We start from the raw sequence: 20,114 nt of genomic DNA on the forward strand, positions 1-20,114 counted from the left end.
CCTTCTCGATCCAAGACTCAGACTCCGAAGGATTCGACGATACACAAACCGTGAGTAAGACGTCGAAAAACACACAGAGAAACATTTACAAGGCCCAGGGGACGCCACTGCCACCAGGCCATGGCTCGACCCATAAATTCGGTGTCCGACCGTCGGCACCGAAAAAGGCCAAAACAGTGCCGAGATCGTCCGACTCCGGTCGAGACACCGGCACGCAGCCTTCTCGGGACCGAGAAAGTGCTGGAGACAAGCCTCGACACCGAGATACCGGTGTGGACACGGCTCGACGCCGAGACAGCGGCACCGAAACAGATCGACGCCGAGAGGTTTCGGCCCCGAAAAGGAAAAAAGTCACCTCGGAGCCGAAAAAACACGCAGACAAAGTTTCGACGCCGAAACAAACTGCAAGCGACCCAGCTTCAGGCTCTTATACAGAAGAGCACTCGCTAACCTCCCAAATGCAAAAGCATAGGTTTGAGGAAGAGCTACAAGCAACTGATGTGGACCATACGCAAAAGCGTATCTTCATTCAGCAGGGGACAGGAAAAATAAGCACCCTTCCCCCCCATTAGGAGAAAGAGAAGGTTGGAGTTCCAGACGGAACAAGCACCACAACCAAAAGTGGTTAAAAGAATTACACCACCACCCTCTCCTCCGCCCGTGATTAACGTTTCACCAGCACAAACTCCATCTCACTCCCCAGCTCACACCACCATGAGCCAGGGTGACCAAGATCAGGACGCATGGGACCTATACGACGCCCCAGTGTCAGATAACAGCCCGGAGGCCTACCCTACAAAGCCATCTCCACCAGAAGACAGCACCGCGTACTCTCAGGTGGTGGCTAGAGCAGCACAATTTCATAACGTAAGCCTCCACTCAGAACAGGTCGAGGATGATTTCTTGTTCAACACACTCTCCTCCACCCACAGCTCCTACCAAAGCCTGCCTATGCTCCCTGGTATGCTCCGGCACGCAAAAGACATATTTAAGGAGCCGGTCAAAAGTAGGGCAATCACACCACGGGTGGAAAAGAAGTATAAGCCGCCTCCTACGGACCCGGTTTTCATCACTACACAGCTGCCACCAGACTCTGTTGTTGTAGGAGCAGCTAGGAAAAGGGCCAACTCTCACACATCTGGAGATGCACCACCCCCAGATAAAGAAAGCCGCAAGTTCGATGCAGCTGGTAAAAGAGTCGCAGCACAAGCTGCAAACCAGTGGCGCATCGCGAACTCCCAGGCACTACTTGCGCGCTATGACAGAGCCCACTGGGACGAGATGCAACATCTCATTGAACATCTGCCCAAGGACTTCCAAAATAGGGCGAAACAAGTGGTTGAGGAGGGACAGACCATCTCCAACAACCAGATACGTTCCTCCATGGACGCTGCAGATACAGCTGCACGGACAATTAATACATCTGTAACTATCAGACGGCATGCATGGCTCCGAACGTCTGGATTTAAACCAGAGATTCAACAAGCAGTTCTCAATATGCCTTTTAATGAAAAAGAACTGTTCGGTCCAGAAGTGGACACAGCGATTGAGAAACTCAAAAAAGATACGGACACTGCCAAAGCCATGGGCGCACTCTACTCCCCGCAGAGCAGAGGGAATTACAGCACATTCCGTAAAACGCCCTTTCGAGGGGGGTTTCGGGGTCAAAGCACACAAGCCAGCACCTCACAAGCAACACCGTCCACTTACCAGGGACAGTATAGAGGAGGTTTTCGGGGACAATATAGAGGAGGGCAATTCCCTAGAAATAGAGGGAGATTTCAAAGCCCCAAAACCCCTACTACTAAACAATGACTCACATGTCACTCACCCCCTCCACACAACACCAGTGGGGGGAAGAATAGGTCATTATTACAAAGCATGGGAGGAAATCACTACAGACACTTGGGTTCTAGCAATTATCCAACATGGTTATTGCATAGAATTTCTACAATTCCCTCCAAACATACCACCAAAAGCACAAAATTTAACAACACACCATTCCAATCTCCTGGAGATAGAAGTGCAGGCACTATTGCAAAAGAATGCAATCGAATTAGTGCCAAACACACAAATAAACACAGGAGTTTACTCACTGTACTTTCTGATACCAAAGAAGGACAAAACGCTGAGACCAATCCTAGACCTCAGAGTAGTGAACACTTTCATCAAATCAGACCACTTCCACATGGTCACACTACAAGAAGTATTGCCATTGCTAAAACTACACGACTACATGGCAACTTTAGACCTCAAGGATGCTTATTTCCATATACCAATACACCCATCTCACAGGAAATACCTAAGGTTCGTATTCAAAGGAATACATTACCAATTCAAGGTACTGCCTTTCGGATTAACAACCGCACCAAGAGTCTTTACCAAATGTCTAGCGGTAGTCGCTGCACACATAAGAAGGCAGCAAATACATGTGTTCCCATATTTGGACGACTGGCTAATCAAGGCCCATTCGTTCATACAGTGCTCAAATCACACAAATCAGATCATACAAACCCTCTTCAAACTCGGGTTCACCGTCAATTTCACAAAATCCAAAATTCTGCCACGCAAGGTACAACAATACCTGGGAGCCATAATAGACACATCAAAGGGAGTAGCCACTCCAAGTCCACAAAGAATTCAAAATTTCAACACCATCATACAACGCATGTATCCAACACAAAAGATACAGGCAAAGATGGTATTACAACTCCTAGGCATGATGTCATCATGCATAGCCATTGTCCCAAACGCAAGACTGCACATGAGGCCCTTACAACAATGCCTAGCATCACAGTGGTCTCAAGCACAGGGTCACCTTCTAGATCTGGTGTTAATAGACCGCCAAACTTACCTCTCGCTTCTATGGTGGAACAACATAAATTTAAACAAGGGGCGGCCTTTCCAAGACCCAGTGCCACAATACGTAATAACAACAGATGCTTCCATGACAGGGTGGGGAGCACACCTCAATCAACACAGCATACAAGGACAATGGAACGTACATCAAACAAAACTGCATATCAATCACCTAGAACTGCTAGCAGTTTTTCAAGCACTAAAAGCTTTCCAACCAATAATAGTTCACAAATACATTCTCGTCAAAACAGACAACATGACAACAATGTATTATCTAAACAAGCAGGGAGGGACGCACTCCACGCAGTTAAGCCTGCTAGCACAAAAAATTTGGCATTGGGCAATTCACAACCAAATTCGCCTAATTGCACAGTTTATACCAGGGATACAAAATCAACTCGCAGACAATCTCTCTCGAGATCACCAACAGGTCCACGAATGGGAAATTCACCCCCAAATTCTGAACACTTATTTCAAACTCTGGGGAACACCTCAGATAGACTTGTTTGCGACAAGGGAGAACGCAAAATGCCAAAACTTCGCATCCAGGTACCCACACAAACAATCCCAAGGCAATGCCCTATGGATGAACTGGTCAGGGATATTTGCTTACGCTTTTCCTCCTCTCCCTCTCCTTCCTTACCTGGTAAACAAACTCAGTCAAAGCAAACTCAAACTCATATTGATAGCACCAACTTGGGCAAGGCAACCCTGGTACACAACGCTGCTAGACCTATCAGTGGTACCCTGCATCAAATTGCCCAACAGGCCAGATCTGTTGACACAGCACAACCAAAAGATCAGACACCCAGATCCAGCATCGCTGAATCTAGCAATCTGGCTCCTGAAATCCTAGAATTCGGGCACTTACAACTTACCCAAGAATGTATGGAAGTCATAAAACAAGCAAGAAGGCCATCCACCAGGCACTGCTATGCAAGTAAATGGAAGAGGTTTGTTTGCTACTGCCATATTAATCAAATACAACCATTACACACAACTCCAGAACATGTAGTGGGTTACTTGCTTCACTTACAAAAATCTAACTTGGCTTTCTCTTCCATTAAAATACACCTTGCAGCAATATCTGCATACCTGCAAACTACCTATTCAACTTCCCTATATAAAATACCAGTCATTAAAGCATTCATGGAGGGCCTTAGGAGAATTATACCACCAAGAACACCACCTGTTCCTTCATGGAACCTAAATGTTGTCCTAACTAGACTTATGGGTCCACCTTTTGAACCCATGCACTCCTGCGACATACAGTTCCTAACCTGGAAGGTGGCATTTCTCATCGCCATTACTTCCCTGAGAAGAGTAAGCGAGATTCAGGCGTTTACTATACAGGAACCTTTTATACAACTACACAAAAATAAAGTCGTCCTAAGGACCAATCCTAAATTTTTGCCAAAGGTTATTTCACCGTTCCATCTAAATCATACAGTGGAACTTCCAGTGTTCTTTCCACAGCCAGATACCGTAGCTGAAAGGGCACTACATACATTAGATGTCAAAAGAGCATTAATGTATTACATTGACAGAACAAAAAACATCAGAAAGACTAAACAACTCTTTATTGCATTTCAAAAACCTCACGCAGGAAACCCAATTTCAAAACAAGATATAGCCAGATGGATAGTTAAATGCATCCAAATCTGCTACCTTAAAGCTAAACGACAGCTGCCCATTACACCAAGGGCACACTCAACCAGAAAGAAAGGTGCAACCATGGCCTTTCTAGGAAACATCCCAATGCAAGAAATATGTAAGGCAGCCACATGGTCTACGCCTCACACATTCACCAAGCACTACTGTGTAGACGTGTTATCCGCACAACAAGCCACAGTAGGTCAAGCTGTATTAAGGACATTATTTCAGACTACTTCCACTCCTACAGGCTGATCCACCGCTTTTGGGGAAATAACTGCTTACTAGTCTATTGCAGAACATGCGTATCTACAGCGACAGATGCCATCGAACTGAAAATGTCACTTACCCAGTGTACATCTGTTCGTGGCATCAGTCGCAGTAGATTCGCATGTGCCCACCCGCCTCCCCGGGAGCCTGTAGCAGTTTGGAAGTTACCTTCAATTATTTATATATGTATCATCTCAACCTTAAATAGGTGCATACTTAGTCACTCCATTGCATGGGCACTATTACTACAATTCAACTCCTACCTCACCCTCTGCGGGGAAAAACAATCGAAGATGGAGTCGACGCCCATGCGCAATGGAGACAAAAGGAGGAGTCACTCGGTCCCGTGACTCGAAAGACTTCTTCGAAGAAAAACAACTTGTAACACTCCGGCCCAACACCAGATGGCGAGCTATTGCAGAACATGCGAATCTACTGCGACTGATGCCACGAACAGATGTACACTGGGTAAGTGACATTTTCATTACACCAGTCCAGGAACCCCCAATCCCTGCTCTGGCACGAAACTAGACAAAGGAAAGGGGAGTGAACACTCCCCTGTCCATCACCACCCCAGGGGTGGTGCCCAGAGCTCCTACAAGTGGCCTCTTGGTTCTGCCATCTTGGAAACAAGATGTGCTAAGGGCCCTGAGAACATCTGACTGGCCAGTGTAGATAGCTGATGCCAGTAACCCTCTCTGATAGGTGTCACCTCAAAGAGTGACCAAGCCTCTTTTTAGCTATTTAGGGACTCCCTTGTGGGTGGTTCCCCAGATTTGTCGTGGAAGATTCCACCATGACTTCTCTGCAAAGACTTGTTCTGCTCCTAGCCAGAGGAACCACTGCTGGACTTTACAGGAACCGAACAAGACTGCAACACTGAGACAACATCTCCCTGTAACATTGTTTTCGCGGCTCCTGTCCGCAACCTGCAACATTTCCATGGCTGTGCATCCTCTGGGGCCGGCAAGACTTCAACTGCACCAAAGAAGCAAGAAGGAATCACTCCTCAACACCTGCTGACACCTAAGGCAACGACACCCAGCTGCTTGGATCTGCTGTCTTCTGGACCTGCGAAGATTTTCCAACACAGGTGGTGGTTGTGAGGGGTCCTCTGGGCCCTCACTTACTTCTATCCAACTTGGGAGACAGTGAGTCCTTGCTTCTTCCTCCAAGACAAGACCCCTGTGTACCACAACTGTTCCAGCAACCAAGGCTTGCTGACTCCTGCTCCAAGGGATTTTCAGGCTCTAAGTAGCCCCGGCCCACAGCACTTTACCTCTGCAAGGACAGTCTCCTCTCTGCTTTTCCAGTGACGTGGGATTCCTCCTCAGGTGTGCTGACTGGGCCTCACTGCGACTTACTGTGCCTCCTGCCAGTGGGTTGCTCGTGGGGGCTTTGACTGCTTCTGCTACCTCTCTTTTTATATCAGAGTCAGCCGGACCTTCCCTCCAAGGGTCGAGTACCCAGGGCCTTGCTGGGCCTCTTCAGCTCTGCAAATCTCCAACAGCTCCAGTTGCATTTGATTGTGCTTGTTGGTAGTCCTCCTGACCATTGACCCATCTGCAATCCGAAGACCGACGAGGGACAGCTCCAAGGTGACTTCAGAAACTCCTCTGCAGCTCTTGACCCCCGCAGCTGGACTTCCTTCATCACCGTCGACCCCTGTCTTCACCCACAGAAGGGTGGGCATTGCCTCCTGCCCCATGTGGACTGGAATCTGTCCCCTTCTTTTGCAGGTCTTCTTCATTCAGAATCCACCATTGTGTTCCACTGACCTGGTCCTGCTTTTGCAATATTCAATTTACACGTCCCCTTGTTAGCCTATGATACGACCAGGTAACTGACCTCTCCCGGTCATAGGAGATCTTCTAGATAATTACCTCTTGTGGTTCCACTCTCTCCCAGCCCTTGGCTAACCACTCCATATCCACTGGTGGGTGACCCATTCTCGCATTTGATTTTTTTAGTATATGGTTTGCCCCCCGCCATAGGGCCCTTGCTATTTCACAGTACTTTTCCTTTATATATCTTGTGCGTACTTACCTCCAAAAGGTGGTTACCTATATTAATATAGTTTGGTGTTCCTGTGATAAAGTACCTTTATTTTTGCAACACTGTGTGGTTCCTTTCATGTGTGATAAGTGACTGTGTGACAACTGTGGTATTGCAAGTGCTTCACACTCCTCTTGGATAAGTCTTGGCTGCTCACCACATCTACCACTAGAGATCCCTGGCCATCTAGACACTGTAATACTATCTAGTGAGGGTTGCCTGGACCCAGTATAAGGTGTAACACCATATGTGTCCACCTCCCACTTGGCCAGCCTCCTACACTGGACTTGACTCTCATCAAAGACATGGAGTAAGTTATTTTCTACTCAGTCTTGTTGATTAGTAAAAGCAGTTTATGGTAATTAGAAAAAATATTTAGACATTAATCACAGCGCTAACAATGTCCGTCTATGAAATTCATTTTAATATAGCAGTCCGTGGAGGCAGAGAAGGCCAGCAATGCACTTATCTGATAGAGACTTCTAGCCTCCGATTCCTTACCTTGGAATTATTCCCAGGCATCAGAGTGAATCCAGAAATTTTTCATTAGCAGGCACCCCCTGCTCGCAGGTAGGTGTCATCAGTCGGCCCCATGTGGTGTTGTCTGTGCGAAAATGAAGTGCGAGTTGCAGATATAGTCGCCACCCCAGCACACTGAAATCAGTTCTTTTCTTTCTGATCCAATCAGCGCAGATCCGGAGAGAGCTATCCCCAGTCATTTACTGACTGTCTTTTTTCGACTTTTTGTCAAGGATATTTGAGACTTGTGTTCTGGTGTGTCAAGGAGGAAGGCTTGATTCAAGCCCTGGGGCATCTGTCACCCACACATGTCAGTGACTGACCTGAACACCATCTCTCTCTGGTGCCTTGAGCGCGACTACGACTCCAAGACCTAGGTGGACTGTCATGCCATGCACCCCAAGGCCTTGAAGGGAGCGATCCCTCAAGCTCATTTGTGCTTGACTTGCAACGCTGTGAGGGTCTTGCTTCAGTCAAGATGAAGGTCCCAGATCAGTCGCAGAGCCATTGATCTTTATCAAAGTCATCCCACTCCAATGTGTCTCACAAGAAGAAGAGCAAGAAGTTGAAGAGGTCTTCAACTTCGCCCCGTCCAACGAAGTCCTCCAACAAGGCGAGGAAGCCTGCCTTCATTGTTGGCCATCTCCGCACCTCCCCGAGTTTACCAAAGTGACCCCTCCCATCTCTGAGAGTTCTACAAGGCCTGCACGTCATATGTGTGCGTCCTATCCCCGCAGGAGTGCCTCCGGCCCCCGCAGGTTCAGGAGTGGCCCCTACTAGTTCCCCACCAATGATGGTCTGCCCCCTGTGCCAGTCGGGCCCTTTGGATCCTCAGATCCGGACCGGTACCAATTGACACTTCAAGCTTCATAGACGCCGGTCCCACTGTTGACGCTTCCGGCGCCCTCTGGCGGCATGTTCCCATTCTTATCCCCTACCCCAACACGGAGCTGGAGGGGCATCACCCAACGGCAGCTCCAGCGCTGACTGGAGCCATAACCTCCAGGCCAGAGCCTGAGCCCTGTTTATGTGAGCAAGGACTTGGGGAAGATTGGGAGGAACCACTGGAATCTGAAGAATACCAGCCCCTGGGCCCTGATAAGGACTAGTGAGAGGAATAGGCAGATGCAAGTGGACTGGACACCTCCTCTAAAACTGGCTTGATCTCTTCTCCTACCCTGTCTATGGAGGAGGGTGTCAAATTTGCTATGGTGGTGAGGAGGGCGCCTGAGGTCCTGAACCTTCAGTTGTCCTCTTTGGCTGTCAAGACAACCGTCTTGATGGAGGTGCTTTAACCTTTCTTTGCCCAATACCCCACCCCACAGAGCTTGGTGATCGAAGCCTCCACTTCCCGAGTATATCATGGCATATTCCCTACCACCCCACTGGATAGTGAATCCAAAAGGTTTGACACCTTAGATAAGAATATGTTTTCTTCCGCTAGCCTGGCATTGCTCTCTGTGAACCCTGCATGCCTTTGAGCCGATACTCCCATTCCCTTTGGGATTCAGTTGTGCAGGTGATGCCTACGGTCCCAGAGGAGACCTGGGCCGTACTCTCCCATGCTATGGCTGATGGGAGAGATGTTGCTCGGATCACAACCCGATGTGGGCTGGACACAACTGACTCACTAGGAAGAGTTTGTTTGTTGGTGGCCCTACAGTGCCACACGTAATTGAAGACAACTGGCTTTTCAGGGGATGTTGAAGCTTCGCTTATGGACATGCCCTTTGATGGCTCCCATCCCTTCGGACACAAGGCAAACTCTGCGCTGGAGCACTTCAAGGACCGCAGGGCTATGGCCAGGTCCTAGGGCCTTTCCATTCACACCCCCTACCATCAACCCCAGTCCACCTTTTGCTTCTTTCATGGCCACGGAAGGGGCTTCCAGCTGAGGCTCTATCTTCCCAGGGTGCCTGCATCAGCAATAGTTTGTGTTTGTTATTGCTGCCACTTTCTGCTGCCCAAGGAGGACTTTGTCCTATCCTAGACCTGCAATCTCTCAGTTTCTTCCTGAAAAAAGAGAAATCCAAATTGCTGATGCTTTCTCAGATTCTGTCTGCCCTGGACCCCAGAGACTGTATGGCAGCATTAGACTTACAGAACACATACTTTCACATCCCTGTCGGTTCACAGCAGGTCATGAGAGGCCTTACCAGGGTCCCTCAGGTGTTCACCAAGGTGATGGTGGTGGTTGCAGCTCATCTGCGAAGACTAGGGGTGCCAATCTTTCCCTATCTTAACAACTGGCTGTTGAAGGCATGCTCTTCCCAGGCGGGCGTCTTCCACCTCCAGAATATGGCGGACCTCCTGCACTCTGGCTTCACTATCAATGTGCTGAAGTCACATCTGACCCCCTTCTCAGATGCTTCCTTTCATCAAAGCTGTTCTAGACTCAGTGCAGTTTCAGGCTTTCCCCTTGAACTACAAGCCCAAGATGTTCAGGCTATAATACTGATAAGTCAGCCTGTATCATGCATTTCGATGAGACTGGCACTGAGGCTGCTGGGCCTCATGGCCTCCTGCTTGTGACACATACCTGCAGGCATATATAGGCTGCGCAGTGGGACCTGAAGTTCTAGTGGGCTCAGCATCCAGTAAATCTCTCCAACATGGTCCAGATCTCAGAGGACACTGCAGAAGATCTGCAGTTGTGAATAACAAGCAATTGAGTCAGCGACAGACCCCTTTCCCTTCCCCAGCCAGATCTGGCAGTTATGACAAATGCATCACTCCTGGGCTGGGTAGCCATCTGGTTGAGTTGGGGATCAGAGGCTGCTGGTATCCAGTGGAATCTGGGATCCACATAAATCTGTTGGAGAACCAGGTGATCCGACTGGCATTGAAAGCCTTTCTACCCTCCATCAAGTGAAAGCTAGTGCAAGTGTTAACGGACACCACCACCACGTGGTACTGCAACAAAGTGGGTGGGTGGGGTCCTGGACCCTTTGTCTAGACACACTGCATCTCTAGACATGGCTGGAAAGTCAGCGCATTTCTCTGGGGGTTCAACACCTGGTGGGCTCTGAACACCAGGGCGGACAAACTCAGTCGAAGATGCTTAGCAGATCACGAATGGCGTCTCCATCCAAAGGTAGTGCAAGGTCTCTTTCAGCATTGGGGAGAGCCTTGTTTATGGTTGTCTGCCACCACCGAGAACATGCAATGTCACGTGTCTGCGCACTGGAGTTTACAAGATGTATCTCACCGAGAGATGCTTTTCTTCTTGAGTGGAGTTCCGGCCTCCTGTACACCTTTTTGCCAATACCACTCCTGCCCAGATTTATCAAGAAGATCAGGAACGACCGGGCCCAAGTCATCCTTGTGGCCCTGGACTGGGCCCAAACAGTTTGGTATCCTGATCTCTTGAGCATGGTCATAGCTCCTCCAATCGGGCTTCCCATTTGGGAGGATCTTCTGGCGCAGCAGAAGGGGAGGGGAGATTTCTACCCTAACCTGTCACCACTCCGCCTTCATGCATGGCGATTGAGTGGTGACAGTTGACAGTTTTCAACCTTATACCCAACATCTGTGAAGTCATCTTGGCAGCCTGGTGTCCCTCCACCAAGGCGGTAAACACCTGTCATTGGGACAAGTTTGTGGGATGGTGTGCAGAAAAACAGGTCACCCCCTTTCTGCCCCTGTTTCTCAGTTCCTTCTGTTTAGTCTGATCTTGACCAGCAGAGCTCTGCTTTGCACACCTTAAAAAGCTATCTTTCTGCCATCTCTGCATTTTTGTGTTTGCCTAATCAGCCATCCCTTTTAACGTCCCCTATTGTACATAGATTTCTGAAAGGTCTCCAACATTTGTTCCCTCCACCTTTTATAGTGCCTCAGCAGGACTTACATTTAGTTCTGACTTTCCTTATGTGCTCTGATTTCGAGCAGCTCTAAAACTGTCTTCTAGCAAGAAAGCCTTTCTAGTGGCAGTAACGTATGCATGGACGGTCAGTGCGCGCCAAGCTTTGTCATCTAGTCCCCCATACCTCAACATCCTCCCAGACAAGCTGGTCTTTTGCACGAGAGCTTCCTTTCTACCTGGAAGGTGGTCACTCCCTTTCCAGTAGGCCAGTCCATTGCCCTGCATACCTGTTATGCTCTGCCTCCTCCCTCAAAAGAAGAGTAGCGACTGCACTGACTGGACCCAAAAAGGAATTGGTCGTTCTACCTTGACTGGTCAAAAAGAATTATGGTTGGATGAACATCTCTTAGTGGGGTATGTTGAGGCCTAGAAAGAGAAGGCAGTACAGAAACAGATCATCTCCCGATGAATCATACTCTCTATCAAAACATCCTAGGCATTGGTCAAAAATCAAATCCCTGAGAGTTTGCACTCATTCCACCAGAGCCAAGGCTGTGACCAATGTGTTAGCATGCGGGGTTCCAGTCCTAGACATCTGCCAAGCAGCAACATGGGCATTGCTGCACACGTTTACCAATCACTACTGCCTGGACAGTCAGCCCTGTAGCAGGGCATTGTACCTGTTTGGTCCTGCAGGACTTTTTAGTGTGAATTGTTTTCTCAGACCCACCTCTAGGGAGGTATAGCTTGGGTATCTTTTCAAGGGGTAAGAAATCTGCAGCCAGAACTCTATCAGATTAATATGGTACTTACCTTCGGTAACGCCTTATCTGGTAGAGACTCTATCCAGCTGCAGATTCCTTACTGACCCACCCATCCTGCAAATTAATTTCTAGGGAGGAGTTGCTCCCCTTTCAGGGCTCTAGTTCCACACCAGCTGTCAGTATTGTTCGTGACTCCACGCTCCTGGTGTGGAAAGTGGCAAAAAAGAAACTGATGCAGCTTGGTAGGCCGGTATAGTCACTGCACACCTCATTTCCAGCATGGATGATGCCACATGGGGCTGATCGATGCCACCTACCAGCGCGCAGGGGTACTGCTTACAAAAATGTTCCCGATCCAGTCTGACGCCTGGGGATAATTCTAAGGTAAGGAATCTGCGACTAGATAGTCTCTACCAGATAAGCTGTTACCGAAGGTAAGTAAAGTGTTTGTTACCACTAATATTTATGAAAGTCATGTGTTAGTTGTGGTTGTTCTTTCTTGTTTATCACCGTATTTCAAATAAAGTATGTGTTGCAGAAAAATGCTACTGCCTACCATCAATATGTCAGTCTGAAGCAGAGCTACAGCACTGAGATCACAAAACACATAGACCTCCGAGATTTCAAACTTGTTTCAAAAACTATGAAGGAAAAACAAGGATGCCAAATGGCCATTATTTCCCATTTAGCACACTGAACTCATGCATAGCATGGCAGCTCGAGTAATGCTCTTCAAAAGTCAATAAAACGTAGTTGGCAGTTCTGTTACACCCTAACTTTAGGCGCAGGATTGAGGTGTTGAACGGTCTATTGCTGCAGACTTGTTTATCCAGTTACCCAACACACTTTCCATGTCGTTAACTCCTGATGTTGTACCTTTGAGTTAAAATACCTTTGAAATATTTATTTTACTCTGAAATGTGCATCATTTTTGCCAAGCCCCTATGAAATGTCATTTGTTCATATGTTCTTTCTAGGTACCAGGAATTAGTGGACAAGTATGGTAAACTAGCCCCTCTGGCAGAGGTGAACCTCCGGCCTCAGAGCAAGGCCAAGGTAGAAGTGCACTTCGAAGAGAAGATGAAGGAAATGAGCATCCGCCTAGACCAGACTGTGGCAGACTTGAAAAAACAACTCAAACCGGTGGTACAGTTATCCACCAACAACATGCGCTTGTACTACCTGGACCGGGAGGCACCCTTCGGGCCGGAAGAGATGAAGTTCAGCACAAGGGCATTGCACTCCTACAGCATCCAAGACGGCGATAAGTTTTTCGTGGAGCCCAAGACAAAATGACCCTGCCAGCCCTTGCACATACAGACTGACTTTTCAACAGGTTTTAGGTTTTGTTCTGGTTATTTTTATACACAGGTCTCCGGTTCTTGGCCAATGTGGTAACTTTGTGTCAAGGGGCACAGAGGAGAGCACGTTGTGTTTCTGAGTTCCTTGCAGTTGTTGATGCTTAGGTGTTTCTCCTTTCCCTCACCTCGCCACTCTATCGGTATTTTTGTGAAATCGCATGAAAGAGTTTCGCTTGAGACCATCGGGCATAAAAGCCGCGCAGAAATCCAGGGACTTGTGGAGAAGTAGGCTGCTAAATCTCTTCCTGACTCTTGCACGCTCGTTTCATTTTCGTTTGTCTTGCTGTTGTCTTTTATGTGTGTGTGGTATTTTTTTTGTAATGCTATCCCATCTTTCAGTGACTGCTGTGTCCATCACACTGTTCTGTCATTTCTTGTTTTTTCCCCGATTTTCCCTTGCTGTCTCCTCACTGTATTTTAGCATTTTCTTTTGTTAATTGGATATTGATCGCCAACAGCTGATTTTGCTGTTTCCAAGGCTATTAATTCCATTCGAAGGTGAGCACATTTTAAGCATTTGGTTTGATGGTGCAGAAGATTGATCCAAAAGTTTAGTGATTGCCTGGAGTTTGTATGTGACCATCACACACTAGTCCTATTGCGAACATTCATTCTTTGGAGTTGCAGGAGTGGCTTTTCATGCGGATCCGTTCCCCGTTACTCCTCAGCGCCGGAAGATCATCTGCAAAGAATAATCTTATTGTGTGCCCCTTGCACATCATTGAACTGTGACTAGCACATCCGCCTGCACATCATATACCTGGAAATGTACAGTGCGCTCACTCGTGTAGAGCACGTGCCCAGAGGTCTCCATGCATGCGACGGACTCTGATCTGTTATCATTCTCTCTGCAAGAGACTTCGGGGCAGGAGCTGTAATATTTTAATATTTATATATGGAAGATACTGAAATCTTTTATTAATTATTGTTGTCTAAGCAAAATATCGAAGTTCCTTATGGACTGTTTAAGAGCGTTGTTACTTCCACTTTTTCCCCTCAATGTACAAGTCATTATATTCCTATAGTATGTCACCTGTATACATACCAAAGCTTGTAGAACAGCTAGGAGAAAGATAATCTATTCAAAGCACAGAACAGGAGGTTCCAGGACAGCGGTGAAATTATTGGGATGGTGTGGTTGAGTGTTGAAACAATGGTAAAATATGCATAGTATACTGAGCATAGATAGAGAAATTTCACAGTTGAGCATTTAAGGTGTACTTGTACCATGCTGGCCGTGGAAGGTGTGGCCCCAAAGTGTAGCGATCAGTGACGTAATCATAGCATGCTGAGCATATGAGATTTAGTCATGGAGAAAAAGCAGCCATGGGAACTGAATGGTGAGTTTTAAGGTGTGAAAGCAATTGAGAAACCGCCTTGTATTGTCTATGAGAACAGAACTGCTGTGGCCATAAAATAAAGCTGACAATTATTTATTAAGTTAGTAAACACTTGTGACATACGATGGATAGTTTGTGTTCACGAGTCGTGCCCATCCAGTAATAGCTCTTCAATGTCTTTTCAGTTTACCAATTATTTTACTGCGTTCTTGTTTGTTTTTATTATCTCTTAAGATTTAATTAGCCACGAGCATAAAAGGAGCTTCATGGAAGCAAGCACAGAATATTCTTACACCCGTGGCTCCTGAACTGAAACCAGTGCACGATATTAATGATTTATATGCCAACACTGTGATAAAATCCATTACATGTTATGATTTGTGTCCCACAGATAAAACGAGACATTATGTATGTACATTCCACTGCATAGAATTATCTCCGTACACTCACTGTTCTCTGTATTGAAATCATACTCATTACTCGCTGTAATTCAATCATACACCACATCACTCACTGTAATTATAACAGAGAAAACATCGCAATGATTTTCAACGAAGCTCAGATACACCACATTGTCAGCAACATCTGACTAATTACAGCTGCTGGGCAACTGGTGGGTTACAGTCCTACGGATGTAAGCAATTTATAAGGCCTTCCAGACGCACCTTTTTGAAACCAAGGTAGGATGTCCATATCTCAAAGAACCAATATTGATAACAAAACCAGCCAACATGGCAACAGATGATTCTTTTACCTAACAATCCAATGCGCAACCTCATAGATTGTGTGGGGCACGAAAAAGTCCTATGAACTAAACACTGTACCCGAAACATATCATCCTAGGGTAAGTTGACTTTGGTAAATTAATTCTAAACATGGCAGTTTCATTGTTGCCATGGTAGGGTTGTGGTCAGTGTCTTGCTCATGTAAACACCGAAATTTTTTTATTTACATTTAGAAAATTGGAATGTTGGGAACTCCATTGAAGGCAATGGAGTGCTCCAGGCTTCTAAAGGCGGTAAAAGCCCGGAGCGCCAACATTCCAATGTTTATCTCACAGGAACAGCTGTGAACAAAGGACTCTTGGAGCCCCAAGGGATTTCAATCCCTTTTGGTTTCGTGAGGCCTCTGTAATATTTATTAGGACATTCTGCCCTCTAGTGGCGGAATCTTCTAATAGCCTTATAACCCACCATAATTGGGCTATACTGGCTATTAAAGGCCCACTCCCTTGTTAAAGTCCCTAGCTTGGGCTCAGGCCTTTAAGGCTGGAGCTGGCCTTTAATGGCCGGTATAGCCCGCTATGTCTGGTTAGAAGGCTCTTTTGAATTTGCCAACCCAACCTCTTACTGGGCCAATAATGGCCTCAAGCTTCAGAACCATCATTACAGATAAGTAGGCCATCACATCAGAAAGGTACAACGCTGACACTGCTATGACGCAATAATATTGTCAGAGGGATCTACTCACAATCCAGTAACGTAACTGAACATAAAAATTGCGGAGAACACACTTTTAGGATAGCAGAATTCTGCACTTTAGTACTCATGGTGCAAGCACGTCAGTGGCCATTAGATTAAAGGAGGAAAAGCAAATGTTTATCGTGCTACTCCCAACTTTCCAAATCTTCTGCACACAGCCTATTCTAGGACAGCGATGAAACATGTCTATCAAGCTTAAGGCTTGGACCACAGTGGATGTTGGAAATGAGAGACATTAAAAGAGACAAGAGCTTAATGACCACACAAAGTAAATTCTAAACGCATAAGATTTATCACTACTCTTGCCGAATTGAAGAATTAAATCTCAAGCAAGATTTAATATTAAGAACCAGTAGAAGGTAATTCAGCATTAGCACTCAGAATGAAGTTTGTTATAAAAGGCTTTTAAAGAGCATATGTGGAAAATGTCCTTAAGAATGGCATATGAATCACTAAGTTTTTGTAGGCGCAAGTCCAACTCTTGTTTGACGATGGATTAAGTATTGGTTCCTATTTATTCCAGGACATTAATACATTGCTACGTACCAAGACACATCCAATCGCACCTGGAGAAATCCATAATTTATTTGTGCATGTTTGGCTTACAAAGCATGAAAGACACATAAGTGGATGGCTATTTTGGGGTTTTCATGTGAATAGAGTAAGCTCCTATGCATACATTATGCATGTATTATTCTAAACGTAAATGGGATCAGTGGGGCTTCTGTGTGAAGTAGTTTGTCGAATTTAATGCAAGCAAGGTCATCTTATAAAATCACATAGTTTAGTAAGTATTCATAAACATTGTGTAGTACATTCCAGAAGCTTGTCTTCACATCAGTGTACCCTGTGCCTGCATGACAGGGGTATGAGTGTGACAGACGGTGTGGGAAAATACTCAAGGTATGTCATTGACTAGGATGTTATTAGAAAAGAGTGACACACCACGCAATTGTATTAACATAAAGGGTACTGAACAAAGAGAATACTAAGTTTGTGGTTTTTTGCTCAAGTATTCAGGCCTTAATGCTTAGTTTAAACGTATGTAAAGGTTCGGAAAGTGTAGTGAACAAACATGAACACATATGTGAAGCACCCATATTTTGGAAATGTTTGTTAAGCGTTCTTACGTGTCTTGAAATAGGGGACACATGGTTTAATTTACGCATGTAGCTACTTGCCTTTGTGAGCCTGGCTTATTGTGACTTTGTGGAAATCTGAGAATAGCAGTTTTCTTGCAGTATTTCAGGTGGGAGGGACTTGTGGATTATCAGCATAAGTATGTCCTACATAGCAAACAGACCTTTACACTTGGTTTTGTGTATGAAGTTTCCTGCAAGCAGTTGGTGGGGAATGGCAGTTCTCTATTGGCATACTGAGAGAATCTTGATTTAATTGAAGACAACAGAGGCTAACATTATGCAATAATTTTTTATAGCTGCCCCAACATGCAGCCCTGTAAATAACATAAATACATCATAAAAAAGGCATTCCGTTTTAGAATATTCAAACAACATAATAACTCCATGTAACTAAGCATCTTCCTCTTTAAGCTGCAACAAAAACAAGTGATACCTCTTTGACTTGACTGGGAAAAGGTTTTACTGCAATTAGTTGTCTGAAAGAAGAAAAAAACAAGTGATGCCATCAAAAACGTCAATTTAAAGTAAATAATAATTTTCCTTAGTCAGGAAAATAATACCAAGTTATTAATATAAGCACAATACATCCTAGTACACAACTACTTCAAATACTGAAATGTAAGAATCAATGAGTGGTAGTGGTGGGTAGTATAATTTTAGCCTCCGTTGTCTTTAATGAAATCAAGAATCTCCCTGTATGCTAATTGGAGAATCACCATTTCATTACAAGGCCGGAGGCTACCATTATGCATGTTTAAAGCTTTTCAGCACTACACCACTCACATTCTCCACTTGTTTAAAATAAAAAAAGTTGCAAATGTGGTAGCACTTGACTAGTTTTCTGCTTTCGGAATGTCTGCAAGTGTACCACCTGCCCAAAACACTTTACTGGCCTTTGCACCTCTAGAAGAATGAGCCCCAAACTTGGATAAATCAATTCCTGCATCAGATATCACAGCCCTCCCCCACTGTGAAATAGTAGCTGTTGAAACTGCCCTATAGGGCTTACCATAAGAAATTAACAGCTGAGCCTCACCATCTTGTCTAAATTCCAGCACTCTTTGTTCATAAACTCTCATGCAATTCACTACACACAGTGTCTTGCAGTCATTAAAATATGGGTAAAATATGTTTTCGGACATGGGTTTGGTCCTCTTCCCAATCTCAAAGTGGACCCCATCAGGGGACTAAAGCCTATTACAAACCGCCAATGCCTTAACATCCAATACTCATCTAAAAGACATTCGACAGAGTAAAGCTCCCAACTTTTGTGAAATCTGTCTCCTGGAAAGATAGGAATTATCAGGCCATGAGAGAAACAGGTCAAATGCAATTAACATTCCATAATGAATCATACCTGGCCCTGAGTTGACGCCTAAGCTTTATTCCCTTCATTATTCTTCATATGAAAGGATCACTACCAACAGCAAAATCATTCACCAAGGAATGCCCAGCCGAAACACCAGATCTGTAACAGCTGGCTGTTCTATAAGGTCTGTCTTGAACAAAGTGCAAGGTAATTCACCCCTTCTACTGTAGTAATCCATGTGATACAAATTCCTTTCCAAACACCAACTGCACCACTTTCTCCATACTTCTGTGTATCTTTTCCTGGTACCTGGTGCCCATGGCTCATCCAATACATTTTTAGCCTCTCCTGAAAGGCCAGAGTATCTACCAGACCACCTGAAATCCTCCAGACAAGAAGGTTCAAGTTTCCTTTTAGTACTAAAGGATGCTCCTATCCTTCCTGCCCTTCTGAAAGACCCGATCTCCCTGGAATCATACTAGAGGAGTTCCACAGGTAGTTCCATTACTCCAGGAAACCAGACTTATGAGTTCCAAAACGAAGTAACTAAAACGATGCTGCAACGTTCTCTCCGAACTCTCAGTAACATCCTCTGGATCAGTGTGAAAGGAGTAAAAGCATAGCAGTTCTATCCCTTCCAAGTCTGCAGCAAGGCATCCATTGCCAATGCTTTGGGGTCTGGCCTTCATCTGTAATACTGATCTACCGGAAACATATGTCTGCTGGCAAACATATATCTGAAAAGGATCACAGAGGCTCTAAATCTTTTGGAAATACATTGGCCTCAGCTTCCAATTGCTGGAGTCCCTCAAAAATCTCAAATTCCAGTCTGCTCTCTTGTTCTGATGATCCGGGATAAACTCTGCTCTCACAATAATTTTCTGGTTCCATCAAAAATACCACATTTCCTGGCTCAGTCTGCAAGTTGTTTTGATCTTGCTTCCCCCTAGATGATTGCTATATGATACTGCTGTGAAATTGTCTATTCGGATCAATAACACACTGTTTATTAGAATGGACCTGAAGCTCATCACATCGTTCAGGCATGCTAACATTTACAAACAATTTATGTGTAGGGATAGTTCTTCCCTGGACCCCCCCCATCCCCCCATGTTTCTATCTGTTCCTAACCTTGCACCCCATCCAAGGTTGCTTGCATCCAACTACAGTGAATTCTGGAACATTCCTAAATATTGCCTTGCCGTTCCAGCTATCCAGAGTGCTCAACCATCATTGAAGGTTCTCTCGAGCCTCCTGGGGCAGGGGAACTTTTTCTGCGTACCACAGACCTTTCCTTAAACCCAAATATTTCAGTCTCTGAAGAGCCCTGTAATGTAGTGGTCCTGGGGAAATGGCCTGAATAGAAGATGACAAAACTCCTATTACTCTTGCCAGGTCCCTTAAAGTTACCACTTCCTTTGCTAGAACACTAGCTACCTCCTTCTTGATCTTTGATAATTTTTTCTGAGGTAGACAAAGTTGTGTCATGTTGGTATCTACCTGAAACCACATAACTCCAGGTTCTGTGTAGGACTCACAATTGACTTTTCCACATTGAT

General features: G+C 45.6%; 1 protein-coding gene across 2 annotated transcripts in view; it reads left to right on the forward strand.

Moving 5' to 3' along the window:
- TBCEL (tubulin folding cofactor E like) overlaps window positions 1-14,750 on the forward strand; it is a 244,719-nt gene extending 229,969 nt beyond the window's left edge. For both annotated transcript variants that reach the window (XM_069224880.1, XM_069224879.1), the window contains exon 8: window positions 12,900-14,750. In XM_069224880.1, coding sequence (XP_069080981.1) covers window positions 12,900-13,218 — 319 coding nt within the window. In that variant the 3' untranslated portion in view covers window positions 13,219-14,750. The remainder of the gene's footprint in view (window positions 1-12,899) is intronic.
- The last annotated feature ends 5,364 nt before the right edge of the window (window positions 14,751-20,114 follow it).

This window comes from Pleurodeles waltl, chromosome 3_1, assembly GCF_031143425.1.
Source record: "Pleurodeles waltl isolate 20211129_DDA chromosome 3_1, aPleWal1.hap1.20221129, whole genome shotgun sequence".
In the NCBI taxonomy this organism is placed as follows: domain Eukaryota; kingdom Metazoa; phylum Chordata; class Amphibia; order Caudata; family Salamandridae; genus Pleurodeles; species Pleurodeles waltl.